Genomic DNA, 18,377 nt, shown 5'->3' on the forward strand with positions numbered 1-18,377 from the left:
CTCGCCTCTCATTGATCACTGTTTTTCATTAATAACTCGTAAACGAAGCCACGGATTTCATTTTCGCTAAGGAAAAAGTTACTTCGAATGACCTCAAGAATCCTTTATTTCCCGATTGCAAGCGACTTTTAAGGCATCCTGTACACCGTCAAGTAGAAGTGGGCACTGTTCGCATTCAAAGCGTTAATTCACGTTTAACGCGTAACAAGTTTCCGTAACACTGCAATCAAGAATCTCCCAATGGATGTGACCTCTGGTCGTTATACAAGTTTCTCTCATAGTAGACATCGTACATTGACAATAACGTTTCTTTAACTCGGTTACAGGATGGAGATTTTATTCTTAAATTACTTGTCGACATTTAGTTCAATGTATTTCTATTGGGTATACACAACACCAAAAGATAATATTTTTTGGTAACCAAGTGCCAAGTACATCTATAACATGTATAAAGGAAATCGGTGTTACATTCATAATCACACGGTATAGAAAATTATAATTACAAGCTGTTTAAGTTTCTTTTTAAATTTAACTCGAGTGTTTGGTTCCTTACCTGTAGTTATTAATCTATGTTTCAAGTGATCCCCTTCTTTATAACTCTGCACGAAGCATTGTACTGCAGAGGCACTTTTACTTGTTAGTTTTGTAATATGTCTATAAGACAAACTTGTTTTCGAACTATGAATTACCCATCGCCGTTTTATCAGATTCATTTGTTTCATCTTAAACTTACTCGATGAATCTATTTAATCGTTGTCCACTTTTTACTGCCATTTTGAATTCCCTGTCTTAAAATTGCAATTACTTTTTCGCGATCAAGAATGGTGTTTAGTTTCTGATCTCGTGTATACGCGAAGTGTTAAGATAGATTGAACTGAATGCCTGTCAAGTCATTCCTACAGTCGGATCAACAAATCGAGTTAGTAAATGTGAACAAGTTCGGGTGTTCGACACAGAGTCTCGTCGCAGAGACCGCTCACAATATGTACCACAACCCCTTAAATATTAAGCATCTCGCCAGACTTTGGAAACAAAAGCTCTCGTCAAAGGACCACCAAAGGCCGGCCATCGGTTCGGTATTCGGTTGACATTCACTGATTCGACCTTGGTTGGATTGCACTTAAAATCCTAACGCTGTGATTGATTCGAAGAAATATTGTTGTGGGCTCGTAGGTGTATGATTATTACTATGAAAAACTGCACGAACGGTACAGGATGAAACGAGACGATACCGTACGTACGGTACGGTCTGCCAATGAACATGCTTGGTTACGTTGTCAAACTGACCGGCACAGGCGGCCTTTTCTTTGCTTTCAGTCGGACTTACAGCCAAAGGTGGCTTTTTTTCTCTTGCCGGAGCAAGTAATAGACGCTAACTAGGCGCGTTTATATCGTGAGCCAAGACGGACCGCGTCCTGTTACTTGTGTCCGGATTGTACGAACGATCGTATTTATCATAGGATAGATTCTCTATTCTCATAAACAACTCCGAAACTTATCGATGTCAGCATTTAAAAAAAAAAGTGCTTGAAGTGTCCTGCTGGCCAAAAAAAATTCGACATACCTCTGCCTATAGATGTGCTGCCGAAAACAAGGACGGCGTTTTTTATAGACAGAGCGCATTATATATTATTATCTTAAGACAAACCATTGCGAAGAGAAATCCTTAAAAACGGAAGAGATAAAATGCGATCATTAGAAGAATTAACGTTAATATTATAGGCAAGAAAAAGTGCTTTTATAAAGTATAATATTATTTATAATATCTTGATGATACATATATATATATATATGTACGTATGTATGTATGAGCGGTAAGTAAAAGATAAGAGCAAACCCTATTACGAAGGGTAGAAATATCGTCTAACTATACATGTGTACACAAACATACGCGGGCATGTAATACTCTATTTATATGACATGAAAGAATTAATCGGTACAAGTAAGTGAAAAATGTGTGCGTGTGTGTGTATGCCTGTGTATGTGTACGTGTAGTTATGTGAGACTAGATTTAAGCATACACGCACGCACCCAAGAAATACAACTAAAAGTTTAGTGATTTAAACTGTAATAATATAACGATATTATTATTATATCAATTTGTAGAACTATGTTGTATTAGTATTACATAAAGTAATAAAGATTGTCCTACACGTGAATCAAATGAATGTTCATCGAATTACTGTACCTATCATTTCTTTTTCCTCAACCAGCATAAGTTTCTTCTTCTTTTTAAATGCAAAATCAATAATCGATATTCGTTGTTTAAGGTTGATTTATTGTGTTACATACGAACTTTATTATAAAATCCAAGTTTCGTCTCCAGTAACAAGACTTTTTCAAAAAGGATTTTTTTTCATGTCGCTAAAGAAGCAAATGGTACGTAGAGATGTGGTTCATAAAGTCGGTCTCCGTTAATTGGTGTGGAAATCAAATTTCATACCGATTCACATATCACATCTTGATTAAACGACTATATTCCGTCGTCCTTAGAATATTAGTGGCATTCACTATCTCACGCACATTATATCACGGATTTCCATCGAGCATACTTTCGAGGTCATACATAGCGTAGCGCGGAAAGAACTTATGGGATCCGCTAGTAGTTGATTTTTTGAGTGAGCGAGCAACTTCGACAGTGAACGGTTTTTACATTACCCCTTATTTTTTAGTTATAGCTAGGTCTGTGTTGTAATGGTATTCTAAATAAGAAACATTGCGTAATTTGATATAGCTTAATTATAGCAAAACTAAGAGACAGCAAAATTATAAGAAGAATGAGATAAATCATAAAAAAGAAACGTTTTATGTAAAATTATAACCATCATCCATGACCAAGGATGTAGTTATAGAGTGTCCCCCGTTTAACAGTTTTAGATCGATTTTCCTTATTTAAATGCATGTACATAAGAATATTTTCCTATTTTTAAGTAAGTAATTTTAGTTTTGAAAAATGGGAAACATATAAAAAGGAAGATTTATTATAGAAGCAGAAATTGCATATGCAATATATGTAGTAACAATATATTATCAAATAAATTAAAATACTTAAGTAAAGACTTGATTTTATAGCGCATCAGTAAGCTCTTTACTCGAAAAATCTTTAACAGCGACTGGCTTTATAAACCCAAATTGAAAACTCGGGTCTCCCAGTATCTCGAAAATGTTATGCTTAGGCCTTACAGTTCGCACATTGATACATATAACGTATACTTTCTTAACTTTCTATCAAACGGTTCTGAGAATTTAATTTAATTTTATTTTTCTGTATTCATACATGCTACGAATGTAAAGCTAACATAATAAGGTTAGTAGTAGATCATCCAATTGCTTTAATAGAAGTAACGTGAGCAAATGACGGAATATAAGAGACATACTACAACTGGTGAAAGCATACCTAATTGAAGGTACGGCGACTGTTACTTTTCCAGATATAACAGCGTAATCGGAGCATTACGGATAAACCATCACTACGGATAAACCAATCGATCAGTTGAAATTCAAACTCCGTGAGTGATTTCTGTTCTTGGGAATAGAACGTTTCACTTATTGTCATCATTACCAACTGCGACAAAGTTATAACAAGTGCAAAATGTTTAGAATTCTTACTGTGACATCTGTCATTTTTCTTCTTATTGTTGAAACTCCTGGAAAAAGAATACAAAATCATCGTCCAGGTAATTTGTCGACGAAAATTTATTTTAATCCTTTGCACAAATATGTCTGATAGTTAGACTGCACCCCTATTTTCTTTTTAGATAAGTTTAGCTTTTGTCGAAATTGTTTAGTTTTTCTTAAAGAATATTTGTGAAAAAGAACTGTTGCTACTAGTAGGATTTCAAAAGTTTTTATTACGTTGTGATTATTCCGTTCGTGGACTTCTGGCACTTGGGAAAAGACAAGAAATAATTATTCGAACTTAAAGCAATAGTTCAGATGAATTTTGATATACGTTTCTATTATTATGGAATAGGTCCATTTATTGGACCATAATATTATGGGTCCATTTTTATGCAACTTAGCTTTAATGATAGCTGAAAGTGTCTATTTTAAAACAAGGTTGATTAGGCGGAAATAGTAGAAATCCCGGTCCCGTCAACGATTGCACGGTACTACATTTTCTTACAAGAGAACATGAACGAACATATCATCATCAATGAAATGTTTAAATAATATTATACAATTTCTTGACGTCATACGTAAAACATTTATCTCAAAATCAACTTCCTAGCATTTTCAGCGAATCTTATCAAAACCTCAGACTCAAATTTTTAAAAAATTTGTCGATTTCATATCTTGCTAAAAAACTTAAAAAATGTTCTAGACGAAGAAGACAAGCTTCGGAGAAAGTCGGATGACGAAATTCTTGATGAATTGGCAATGAAAAAGGAACTCTTTCAGTGAGTGGGTAATATTATGTCATTGGCACATAATTTACGTGAAGTAACTTTTCATTCGATATACTTATAGCTAATAGTATTAGGTTGGAAACTATGAAACGGGCGTTTTCGTTTAGTCTGTGTTCAGCTGCGGCGCTCGTTTCATAGTTTCCAATCTAATATATTCATTGAACAATATATAATTCGTTTATTAATCAAAACATGTTTCCTCGGGGTTACGTTCACTACTTGGGGGTAACCATAGAAATATCACATTATGCGCACGCTAAAAATTTGATGGAATAAAGATAAATAGCATAAAATAAATAAGTAAGGTAAGATAAAAAGGAAACGAATAATATAACAATATTATTATATAAATATAACGAAAACAGTAGAACAATAAATCTCCGTAGGATAAAAATACAACAATAAATAATAGATTAATTAATTTACAACGACTAGAGCATTAAAACCAAAGCTATAAGAAATGAATAAAAATAAACAAATCAATAAATAAGCAATAAGCACATTACATTACATCTTTGGACTCGGTAAAAGTACAATCGTTAATTATTCAGACAACGTGATTGTACGAGTAAACTTAAAACGGGAAAATGAAATACAACGCGGTCTGTACGAACTTGTATTACTGGAAAAATTGAAATCAATATGATCATTCGATTGGATCATTTTGCTAATCTATTATAATCGAAAATTCATTGGCGTAACTAGACTTTAATATACAGGACGTTTCAGAACTCCTGTTACACCTAGAAAGGAATTATTCCACAGCTAATGTGAAGTCATTTTTTTCTTCGTGAAAATATGGGTGACAGTAGGTAAATAACAACTACAGCTCGGCAGTGGTTGCCGAGATGGAAGAGTTATACCCCGACCTCTACTTGATGATATCAGTGGTCTAGATTATTTTTATTAACGTATTTCCTCATTGTTCCTCCGTATTAAAATATTTTGAATTAAAAAGAATAAGCAGAAACTAAGACACAATTTTCATATAGGTTTACACATATAAATATACGATGCTTCCACGATGTTTTTATATATAAATTAAAAATTAAAAATTTCAGGGACATTTTTTTAGAACGCCAATCTGGAGACAAATTACAGTTTGGATATGTTTGTGAAAATCCGATTCAGTGGGAGCAAAGATTTGAAGAAAAAGATTTTTTAGAAAATCGTCATCGGGGAAAGGTACCGTCGTCACTTTAAAATAAATTATTTTCTTGGTAAACTACATTAGTACGTGATGAATTCTAAAGGTACAATTGTATTTTTATAGGTCAAATGGGCTGATATAGGTGGCACCTATGGCGAACAGTATTGGGATATTAATCACAAATAAATGATATGATTTCTATTGAGGTTCTCTACAACCGAAAAGTAGTAAGCCCGGACATTTATTGGTCTATAAAACATAAAACAATAAAATCAACACATAAATAAATTAGTCCAAATTAAATTTTTATATACAAACGAAAGTAAACATAAAAGTTAGAAGAAGACATTTCTTACATAATATTACTGTTAGGAACGACGTTCCGCAATTGCTCTCTCTCTACCAACTAGAAAGAGCACAACGCTTCATGACTGTCGAGTGAACAAACAGACATCGCAGGGCAGCTCAGCGATCTTATGGGCGATCGGAACAAAAATGGGAGTATAGAAAAGCATTTTTGAGAAATTAAATAACTCGTGAATGAAAGGGACAAATTTTGATTCCATATACATATAGAACCCATATATCCGATTGCTAGAATTATTATCATTTGTAATATCCAGGATAGTGGAATTGGTTACTGTGAAGCGATTAATTCCTGAGACTTTGATTTGCTTTTGTTCACAATTAGCTTTACATTTATAATTGTTTTTATTTTTAGATAAAAATATTTAATATGTCTTATTTAACGAATATAAAGTTACTTATATCCAAAGAAAATCAAAAGCACAGCAATTTGTCAATCCACAATAACTGACTCTATCACCCCACATCAACTGTTGGTAACTTTCTTCAATTTTTTTAGTATTTCATCATTATTTCTAACGATATTGTACAAACAAATGAACTAAGCACGAAATGTTGTATGATACAAAACCATGTATAAATAGGAAATGGACATAAAGAATAAAAACTAAGATAGTACTTGTTCATGTTTCAGTAATCTTTTATTCAGTTAATAATTTATGTTTACTTATTCGAAACAAGTAAGTCGTTAATAATTATTTTTATTCTTCGTGTATGATAAAATGATTATTTTGAATTATGTTAATTTTAATTATCGAAGGACATATAACTACTTTTTAAGCACTTTGCCATAGACTCGATCAATTTTACAAAGCCAGTATCTTTTGGTTTTTCCAGTCCTCTCAAAACTCTATTCTTCATAACAGCGACAAATTCTTTGTTACTTAGTTGACCGTCCACTGTAAATATACAAGAAATGAAGCCATGATTTGTCTGACATATACGTACAGTTCTTGCGTTTTGATAAGAAAATACTTACTGTTCTCATCAAAAATTGTATAAACAACTTGGATGACATGATCACTCAAGTCCACATGTGCCACCGTTTTTGCAACATGCTTCAGAGTAGCTAGAAAAAAGAAATATATTTTTTTGTATAAATACGAAACAAATGTAATGTGTTGTTTGATAGTGATATTAAAACACACGAGGTGTATGAAATTTTAAACCTACACCTCTAGAAAAATAGTCATTAAGTAGCAAAAAATAGTAGCTCTATTGACAGAAGGTTTCAATTAATGTGGACACAAACCTGGATCAATTGATGCTCCTGCAATATGATAAAATGTCAACGCTGTATCTACATCATTAATATTATTTAAAAAGTGGAAGAACTTCAAATATTCATCCTTGCTTATTCCTTGTGGATTTTGTTTGAAACTGAAACGAGACATAAGTTGATGTAAATGATTAAAATAAAGTGTACCTGTGAGGTCATGAATTTATTAAAAAATAATAACAACATGTTGAAGAAAACAATCGCGCGATCTTAGAACATCTTTCGAAAAAAGAATTAATATATAATTTAATTTAATACATTTAGCACATTCGCGATTTTCTACGTTGCCTTCGAACATAGAAATCCTACCATAATGTAATTAGATATGTGATTAGTAATATATTTTAATCTGAATTAAAAATAATATACTCAGTACAAGATTGAGAAAGAAAAAGTATGTCTATGTTATAAATTCGTAATAAATTATTATTATATTAAGTTATTAAAATAAGTAACATGTGATTTGAATATAAGCCAAGACATACTGCCATTGTAAATGCATATATTTACCGTTTTTTTATAGTTTTTAGAATTTTATCTTTTTTTTTGTCTGGATATCCTGCGTATGCTAACAATAATTCTGTAAAGTCTTGCTCTGATATTTTACCATCTTCATCAGGACTTCTTCTCTCGAACTGTAACGTTTTTTTCGAACATTTATTAAACAGTTTTTCTCTTTTCTCACAAAAGACTGTGTAATAACAGACTATATACATCTTTAATTTTACGCATTTAGTAGATATTTGGGATGAATAAGTTATACTTGTCGCGACTGTATTTCTAAAAATCGGATATAACTAATTGGATTGAAAATTTATAAATAGCTCCTTTTAAATAAAAATAAAGATTGCCACATGAATTTTTCGCGATTAATTAAGTTTAATTAAGCTCTCAAGTCCTTTTTCCACTATTTTTTAATTAGATTAGATCTGGTTTAGGTTATCACACATTGTTAATATCTAATAAAAACCTGTTTTCAGAATTTCAGCGAAATCGAAGCATAGAACTTTTCGAACTTACAGGACATTATATTAAAATGTGAGCTATTTGTAAAATTTAGACCAAATCGAGTTTCGAAAGATTCATCGTTGTTCTCGTTATCATTAGCATCGTTTGCTGATTTACCCTTACCTCTAAACTCAGTATTTCCGTCTGTAATTGCTGTTGAAATTCGAGAAACTTTTCAATCGTCAATTTTCCTTTCATATTTGACCCAAAGAAGTATGTCGTTAAAGCGGAATTGACACCCTAAACACATAACATACATTGAATTAATCATGATATGAACTTTGAAAAATGAAAAGATGTTTATGTCTATAACATTTCGTTATAATACAACAGGATATTGTAACTATAGAGCATGTAATTAAAATAAAACGCTGGCGGCAAATGCGTTAAGTAATTAAAAATTAAGAAATGATGTTTAATACCTTAAACATGTTGCCAGTAGTTATATGATCACGATGTCGACTTCCAATACTGGTTTGTTGTCGGATTAACGTTGCAACTTTCCCAAATTCTTCAGAATCAACGTCTCCATCACCATTAAAGTCGAACATCCTGAAAGCAATCTCAAAATGCCTTCTAGAAGCTGTAAAAGAAAAGCATGTTTACTGTTAATAATAAGATTTTGTTTTAAATATTCATAATTACGAATGCTGTTATTGTTTTTAGATATTTTCTTCAACACATGTACAGATATTAAAAATCTAAAATGTAAACATTTCTTATATTACATTAATTTGTATATCTATGGAGAGGAATTTTGAGTTAAATAAAGAAATCTTCAGATACTAAAAATAAAAAAACAAAGTAGCTTTATTTTAATTTAATTTTTATACATAAAAATGGTACTTACTGGATAATACGGTGAGAAGAAATATGTAATCGGAGAAAGTGATTAAACCGGCACTTCCCAGTTTGTAGAAGATACTATCCTCGTCTAGGGATAGTTCCAGTTTATTATGAACATTCTACATTAAAAAGGTAGGTAAAAATTATTATATTGAAGAATTTTATAAAATTGTTATTACTGTGAGCTTCGTAACACAATATAACATGCACTTAATATTTTTTGATGCCATTAAAATTAACGAACATTTTCAAGCTGATCAGAATTATTAGTCCAGTTTATATATTAATAAAATATTACAGGCGAAATAATAAATCACTCACCTTTGGGTCAAAGCGTTTGTACTTATCCAGACCAAGTCCTGAAAATGATGGTATCGTTTTAATGCATGATATATTTTCTTGGCAATGAAATACACGATTCAGTTGTGATTATATTATCATGCCGATCATTCACATGCTCATGCAGGTGTTACATATAAAAAAAGAATTCGTATTACACAGTCATTTCTTAATAGAAGTTTATAAAATATTCTCCACAAAAATAGGGTTCATCAAAGCTTAATAACTGTAATGGTTATTCTGAGAACAATCCTACAAATAAATTAAACTAAAAATATCTTTGTTATCTTTCTTCATTTAAATGTACACGATTTCAAGAAATGTTTGATCTTGGCTATCGCATGGATAATAGAGTTGAAAATGACCTTTACCCTTGGAAAAAAATGTTTAAAGCTTTACTAAATCTTAGTATGATTTTGTTCACATCTTGGCTTTATTCGCTTGATGAAGTCATATATGTATGAAATAGAAAAAAACTGATTTTTCAAATTAACGCCCTCGAAGGGCGGGACAAAAAATAATATTGAGGATGCTTAAGATATACATATAATTCTAGTTATCAATTTCGTTACGACATATTTATCAAGATTTTTCATCTATATGATAGTTTTTCTGTAAGCCTTAATGAAGCATGTGCAAATTGAATAAATTGCTAGATACTAAATAGCCAAATAACAACATTTATACACTGGGCCCAATGTACTCGCACCTCGCCGTCCATGCATTAAATAAAGACACTTGAAAAAATTTATATAGTTTTCTTGTAATGCGATTAACAGAAAAATTTATTTACCGATTCAGGATTTGCAAGATCAATCGAAGCGAAAAAACTAACGAAATCGAGATTTCGAGAACCTATTATTATTTCGACCACTATGCACTTTCTTTCTTACATTACGCTGTATAAACATCTGGAGAAAAAATATAATTTGAAATTTTAACTGAGTCAACAAAAGGCGATACATTCTACCTGTTCTATAATGTGACGTCGATGACCTTGGCTAGTAAATTTACGCCATTCTACCGAGCTATAGCATAATAACTAGAGCTTCGATACATCACCTTCATTTTAAAGACACCCATAAATTATCAATAATATTATCAATATTTCAAGGTTCTCGACATCTTTAGGGTTTGCAAGAAATATGGACAATATATTTATTGAGAACACAAAAGTATCATTCAGAACCATGAAGTATTGATAATGTACGTCACAGCTCTCTTGGGAGCGTGTACACATATTTTATACATTCATGTGTATGTCCTGTTATGTATTCTTTTATACAAATCTGGAAGCGTCTCACTATACTACAGCGACATTTACACACAATTATAAGATTATTCAAAATTTACCATCGGGTTGTTTTACGCCGGGCGTTATAGATCTCAAGAAGTCATCGGGTGTCATGAAGATTTCGTGAATGTCGTTGTTAATCACTTGCAACGTAGCGAAATATCGAAACACTTTGTCCGGAGTGGAATAGTGCCTCACGCGATTTTCATATTCAATGATCTGCATTGTAAATATCTTTAATGCCTCCAATGGACCATGATAGTTCCAGAACGTAAGAAAAATAAAACAATTTGTGTCGAACGAAATAATGAGACGCTTTAAATATTAATACATATGTAGTGTAATTAAACGAATGCGGTGGTGATTTCTGCGAATTCAACTAATAGACTAAACGAAATGGAAACATGGGGATGTATGTGATTGAAATTTTGATGTTTCACTTGGTACCCTGTACCTTCGAACACACTTTGATTTGAGATTTCATTTCCTATAATTGGTGGGAGCACCAGTGGGTGCATAAGCATGCACTATGCATACATACATATATATTTTGTATATTTAAAATTAGAACATCACTTTATGCATCATGTACTTTGCATACCATCTTTAGAGTAAACACGCAACATTTTAGATTTGTATAATATGTAATAGAAAACTTCTAGCAAGAATTACAAAAACAAGCCATTCACAAGACAAATAATTTTTAATATATTTCCTTAATATTGAATAAAAAGCAGTTTACTATTACAAAAGTAAATTAGATAATTTATAATTATACATATATGTATATGTGTAGTTATAATATGTATATTATAATATTATGCATTGTCAATATCTGTGCCACCCTCTCGTGGACACTCTACAGTTAGATTACGGTTACACTGTAATATTATATTCTACCATGATTATGTGACTCTATATTAAAGAGGGTCTAATATAGTAAAATCAATGTAGGGTATACTATTCCATCACCAAATGAGGGACACAACTAAACAATTACAAATCTCTTAAATGAGATTTTATCATTTGGAATGCATACAGACAGAGACTATAAATTATGCTCACCAGCATAGTCAGAGCAACAAGCCAGATTTCAAGACGAAAGAGTGGGAATATGTCACTTATGCCCCCACTCCGCTGCATGGTGCAAATCACCGAGAACCACTGTCACCACAAATACGTTCCTATCTCACCAAATCTAGGAAACGAGACTTCAAACTGCATTTCAGAAGTATCGAATGAAACATTAAATATCGGTATCCCATTCGCACGCATCCCCACTCCTTCGTTTAGACGAATTTGCAGAACACCAACTCAATTCGCCTGCTTTCGGTCCCAACTGTTTGTGTAATATAATTAAGATTACGTAAAACCCAGTTCCTTTTCAGGGCCGAAAGGCTGAAAACAAAATTCTATTCTAAAAAGAAAATATTTAACGGAATAAACGTGAAGTGAATGCAGTTGAGTTTTAATTAAATTACATCGAAGTACTGCCCGTTGACGAAAAGTTGATAAATAGAAACTTGGGATTCTAACTAAGGGATCTATTCTGTCTACCTACTATACACAGGGTGTCCCAGATTGTAATGTTCAAATTTTGTCACTGTATTCTATGGCACAAAGTAAGAAAAAAATATTATGTAAACATAGATCATATAGAGCTTTATTAAGAAGTTATAATTTATAAATAACAATTTAATAATTTTTTATTAACGAAACTGAGAATTATTAAATTATTATTAATAGATTATAAAATAGACGCGCTAGTATTACAATTATTAGTTTTATAACTAATATTATAAAGCGAGTTTAAAAGTGTAAGATATTCGCGACAACTGTTAAATGCTCTTGAATGTAAGAATGCGTTACGAAAAGAATGTGTGCAATCTAAAAACGTGTTAATTTTTATAAATCTTCAGTTTATTATTATCGTCAATTAAATTGTAGTAGTTTTCTTGACCATAAAATCCGATGTTGTGTAGTAACTTCGTGTCAAACGAAGAATTCTTCGTTAAATTATGTTCATGTAAGATAAAAAATGCGCACTAGGATTCTTTTTAAAACTTTGATGGATATTTACAACCACTTGAAATATGATTGAATTAAAAATTGTATATACTAGTACATTCAGGAAACTCTTCTCTATCTTCTAAAATATGTACAATTTCTAACGTTTTTAGATTTTACGTAATGTTTCTTTTTACCCCAAATAAAACAATTTTCAGAAATTCAAGTTCTTCGAAAACTTAGAGTAATTTAGCTTTTAGATTATCTTTTAGATGAAAAATTTTATAAGGATCATCTATTGGATAATATAGTTCAAAATTCTTGTTGGACAGTGTTATTAATCACAATTTGACGTTATTTTTACATTGTTTCTCTTGTCATTGACAAATACATTTGTATTTCTTACATCAGCTCTACTTCACATATATTTTAATTAGTTTTCTCAAATAATAATGGTTTGCTAAAAAATATAATTTGATAATTATTTACTACAAAGTAGAGTCTCTTCGTTTCCATAATTCCCCTTAAAATTCAATTCTCTTAGAAAGGCAAACGATTATTTTAAATTATTACTTCTTAAGAAATTAATGTTATTTAAACAACATCATTTCTTGCGTTTACGAAAATTATAATTATGTTCAGTACAGTATTCAATACTGATTGTGGATCATGAATAATGCAAGGAGTTTCGACTGCGTTGAGACGTTTTTAAAATAATAAATATTTTTGTGAACATGAATAACCAGAAATATGTAGAAATAGAAAGTATAGTGAAATTATTGAATTTATGGAACACCTATCCGTATCCAAACATCTATTATCAGAATACTTTTATATCTGCACCAGACTCATTAGACAAACTTTATTTAGAATGAACATTAAAAATAAATTACAGTAATGAATAACTTTCATTACTTGTAGTGACGGAAACAAATTTGCAAACAACTTTTTATTTTCAATTCAATTAGATAAAATAACAGGTAATCACTTCACGTAATTCTGTCTCATTTAAAGATTAGAATGTGTAATAACTTTTATATAAACATGACTGCAAAGTCTCTTATTTAATTCGGATACGGAAAGATCTAACGTATATGTATAAAAAACTCAATAACACATCGTTAGTATTAAGTAAGACAATATTAATGTGAACTCAAAGGGATGAAATGAATGGTTAGTAAAGTGAAAAGTGGTAAATAAAAGTATAAAATAAAGGCACTATAAAAAAAATAGAAAATTATACCATCTGGTTGCCTCATGCCGGGAGTAATTGCTCTCAAAAAGTCATCGGGAGTCATGTATATATCGGTACTATCTAAAGTCGTTACTTTTACAGTTGCAAAGTAACGAAATATTTTGTCGGGTGTAGAATAAGCTCGTAAACGATTTTCGTATTCTATAATCTGCAATCATTTATTACAGAACGGTAAATAAATATTACCTTTGTGGAATTATGTTTACATTCAACCTCGTATCGACATTTTTAACGTTCTCGAGAGTGAAAGAATTTACTATAAACATTTTTAGCATTTAGAAGTCATTTCAGATTAAGATCATGGTGTACCATCACATGAAAAATCAATTTTCAAACCTTTTGTCTTGCTTACTTTGCTCGAAAGACTCTTTCCTGAGGTGGTGAAAATCCAACTCCTTTATGTTAGTAATATTAGGATCGAAGTATTATCATTCAGCTGAGGATGTTTTTGTAATGTAAACAATTAAAACAAATGAAAACTAAGTTCCAAACAACTGATTAAGTCAAATTAAAAATTATGAATTTTACTAGCTTTATAATATACTAAAACACCCAAAAGTATTTTACAAATGTTTCTTCTTTTTACAACTATTTGTACATGAAAGAAAATTAGAAATTCGTTATATGTAGACTGCAAATTTTTATGTAAAATAAAAATTATCTACATTAATCGTAAGATGTGAGGGTTATAAATACCTATTTCCTTTTGTAATAATTTAACAATATTTTGTAATAATATATTACACACTGACTCACGAAAGTGTTCAAATGCTTATATGTATTTGCAAACTTTAATGAACAAAAGAATGAATGTTAAACTATTATGCTTTGTATAGTAGTTTAATATATCAGTATCAAATATATACTTATATTTGTTAATCAAAGTTTAATATGTTTCAACAATATAGGCAGTTGTTATGACACATTGATTAGAAATGTGCTCAATGGATGACTCACTAAAAGATTCGATTCCTATAAAATTATTCTATCTTTCTTCGCAACAAATATAAATGTTGACAATTGTGAACAAAGCTTGTTTAGGTGAATAAAAGAGATTGATTGGAAAAGGACAGAAAGTTATCATTTACAAAGTGATACAAAATTCTACCGTATCTGCAGCTCAACTCACAAATATAATAACTGACATGTTAATACAAGAGTACATCCTCAATTATGTCAACAGATTTTGTGATATAATGATATAATAAAATATAATATAATGCAGACGACTATTATACTATCTTTCACTGAGATGATCAAAATTATGTATGGTGAGAAACAAATATGGAATTGAAAATTTAAATTTACACCAAACAGTGAAATATGGAGGAAAATCGATCATGGTCTGGAGTTGCATGGTAGCATATAGTACTGGCAAATTTTTTAATCAAGAAATATTTGTTAAATATACTTGATTTTTTAAAATCAGGCCATAGATGTTCTTATTCATATTACGAGTGTATTCAGTTAAACGAAACACTCTATTGCGTTTTAATTTTGTTTAATTTATTAATCAAATACTTTAGTGAGTCTAATAATTGGCTCATAACTAGTATCAAAGTTATTGAATCATATCAAAATTTTGCTGACAAAAGTTGGAGCCTTTCCCCTTAATATGAATATTAAATTGTGTTAAGAAAATTAATTTAACACGCTATTTCATACATTAAAGTTTGTAAATAATAGTGTATGAATACTTTCGCTAGCTACTGTATGTTATATCATATAACAGTAATTTAAATATGTACTATTTCCATATGCACTTGTCATATGTATATGTTTTTATACAAACCAGATATTCATTTATTTTACACATGTACAAACATCTATCACATTATTTAATAACATATTGAATTAAATAATAAAGATGTCAGAAAGTTACTAACCTTTCGATCACGAAAACCAATTTTTGTCTTTTTTTTCTTTTTCTTTTGATCATCTTCCTGTTCCAATATCATCTGCCCATTCTCGTTGTTTTCTTCATCAGCAATCATCTCTGCAGCTTTTACTGTAGAAAAGTATCTCCCATTCATTCTATAACATAATTGGTTTCAAAACATATAGTAATAAATAAACGGAATTTTATGCAAAGCAAAAATTATTTGTGTCAATTAAAAAAACAGAAATGAAACATAAATTTATTTCCTCTCTTAATAGTTTTAATAAGTTCAAGGTAACGTAACTGTGTTTGTTAGTTCCTTCAGTACTTTCATTATCTTGCATCCTATTTACTGATTTTTGTTATAAATTTATAAAATCAGTAGTCTATTAATGTAAATAATGTATATATATATATATAGTATTCAGGTCATTCAACTTATTCAACTTACTCAATTTTCTTTACAATTACATTTTATTTAATATTCTAATGTAACGTTTTTAAAAAATTATAATCAATCAAATATTCATATTATTTTTCCAGAGTTATAAATTTGTATTTATTTCGTTGCTACAATAAATGCACAACGTTGCAGAAAATATTTTCTAGTATAAAACTTACCTTTTCCAATTTATAAGACCAATGATGAAACAAACTGGTACCCCCAATAACAAAAATAAATAATGTTTCTTTCGCTCATCTCTTTCGTATGTAAGATGCATATAGTTCTTTGGCATTGAATATCGAACATTATTGACATTATGAGCAATTAACACAGACTTTTGAATGTTCTTGCCCAAGGTGTTGCGAGTTAATGTGCTCATAACCTTATTAACAAACATTTCCAATACTTTGCAATGAAATTTAGGGACTGACAAAAGTCATATATATTGCTCAAAGGAGATGTGTATTAAAAATTCAATTATTATGACTTAAATAACTTTGAATGTTTACATTATCATTATCTTTCGTCAACATGTTATGTATTTAACTTATCTCACAATGAGTGTTTTGTTTTTTTAGTTAATATTTTTTAGTTAATACTGTGAGTGAATAAAATTGTAACCACTCAATCTTGTGTCACACAAAAATAGTTTGCCACCACAGACGAGATATAGAATAGACCACTCATGCAATGTATTTTTATAGCCCCAATTCCTGGGGCTTTAGAACCCTATTGCCATTTCTGTGTAGCGCTCAGTGTTACCGATAGTACAGAAATTTAGGCACGTTAGCAAGAATCGATTATTCTATATATTTCATTTTTACTAGAAGTGTTGAATATTATTTGAAAGCGATAAGCTAATAGGACGCGAACATTTAAATGATGGAAACAGCATTTATGAAACATGTACTATAGAAATAAGATTGCAATGTTAATAAATTTTTAAGCTTTACAATAGTTATTTACAATAGTTAATAATTATAACGGAATGTTGAATTACTACAAACGTAACTACTAAAACTTTTTTTCATATGTAAAACATTTATAAAATTCTTTTATTTCTTTCCCTACATCTCTTTTAATATAATTTTTCGGACGTGCCTGTATAACAAATAAAATTAGCTTGCAATTACATACTAAAATATGAAAAACTCGATCGCAGTAGGAGGATTAAATAATCATCTAATTTATCTATATAAAATAAAATGCATTGTTACGAGCCGAGGGCCACTGCACACGTGGCCGGGTAAGGAATGCGTGGACTGGCCGATGCCTCTTTCATCACCGGGTCGCCACTAGGTGTAGGGATGGTTCACGGACTGACCGTTGCCTCTTTCATCAACAGGTCGCCACAAAGTGTAATGGTAAAAGGTTTCGTGGACTGGCCGATGCCTCTTTCATCACCGGGTCGCCACTTAGATAGGAAATGCGTGGACTGGCCGTTGTCTCTTTCATCAACGGATCGCCACTGATTGGGTAATGGGGTTTTGGATTGATTCTAATTGGCCGCGTAACTTCGAAAGAAATATTAATAGATATACCTCGAGCGGTAAAGGCGTATCTTTGTGGGATCGTTCCCAACAATTGACTCGAACTGGGAGATGAAATGAAATAAGCTTGTACACTGAATTGAAAGTAAAACTAATATAATTTAACAACTTCAGTCTACTATAAGTGTATGAGTGTAGTGTAAGAATCGCAATGGTCCTAAGACACGCTTCCTGGTTTACGCACCAAGTCGGCGGGGGTTAACTATTGCTCGGAGGAAAACTCGGCTCGATCTTGCTACGTCTCGCGTCGCAATTTGACTTGAAACTGTCCGATGAGAAGAAAAATCTTAGCCCTTTTATACGTGGCTGAACTAGAATATTTGGTGGTGGGGACTGGGCCTATGTGACCAGATCATCCCGCGGATTATACCGTGACATGTGGTCCCAGCCCTTAAACTGGCGTCGGTTAAAAGACTAAACATTTTTTATGTTTGAATCGTGGAGGCCTACACCGCGGATGATACAGTGACTCGGAAACGGGTGGTCCCAGCCCTTGGGCTGGGGTTCGTCGGAAGACTAAACATTTATATTATGATCGCGGAGTCGCGCT

General features: G+C 31.2%; 2 protein-coding genes across 4 annotated transcripts; one reads left to right on the forward strand and one right to left on the reverse strand.

Annotated features, from left to right (window-relative positions):
• Positions 1-3,410: 3,410 nt before the first annotated feature.
• LOC144470583 (uncharacterized) lies at positions 3,411-6,497 on the forward strand. Of its 2 annotated transcripts, XM_078181900.1 has the most exons (5): positions 3,411-3,677; positions 4,325-4,400; positions 5,471-5,594; positions 5,683-5,786; positions 5,932-6,497. In XM_078181900.1, the coding sequence occupies exons 1-4, from the start codon at positions 3,593-3,595 to the stop codon at positions 5,743-5,745; spliced, it is 348 nt and encodes a 115-aa protein (XP_078038026.1). In that variant the 5' UTR covers positions 3,411-3,592; the 3' UTR covers positions 5,746-5,786; positions 5,932-6,497. The 2 variants fall into 2 exon arrangements, with proteins under 2 accessions (XP_078038026.1, XP_078038025.1); XM_078181899.1 differs by having other exon boundaries at positions 5,683-6,497.
• Positions 6,498-6,554: 57 nt separating this feature from the next.
• Positions 6,555-16,994, reverse strand: Micu1 (Mitochondrial calcium uptake 1). 2 transcript variants are annotated; one of them, XM_078181897.1, is made up of 11 exons: positions 16,454-16,994; positions 15,840-15,987; positions 10,751-10,910; positions 9,380-9,417; positions 9,063-9,177; positions 8,635-8,795; positions 8,336-8,452; positions 7,715-7,839; positions 7,178-7,305; positions 6,905-6,994; positions 6,555-6,824 (listed from the first exon to the last, which is right to left on the reverse strand). In XM_078181897.1, the coding sequence occupies exons 1-11, from the start codon at positions 16,672-16,674 to the stop codon at positions 6,673-6,675; spliced, it is 1,455 nt and encodes a 484-aa protein (XP_078038023.1). In that variant the 5' UTR covers positions 16,675-16,994; the 3' UTR covers positions 6,555-6,672. The 2 variants fall into 2 exon arrangements, with proteins under 2 accessions (XP_078038023.1, XP_078038024.1); XM_078181898.1 differs by lacking the exon at positions 10,751-10,910 and adding an exon at positions 13,942-14,101.
• Between the last annotated feature and the right edge of the window lie 1,383 nt (positions 16,995-18,377).

This window comes from Augochlora pura, chromosome 5, assembly GCF_028453695.1.
Source record: "Augochlora pura isolate Apur16 chromosome 5, APUR_v2.2.1, whole genome shotgun sequence".
In the NCBI taxonomy this organism is placed as follows: Eukaryota; Metazoa; Arthropoda; class Insecta; order Hymenoptera; family Halictidae; genus Augochlora; species Augochlora pura.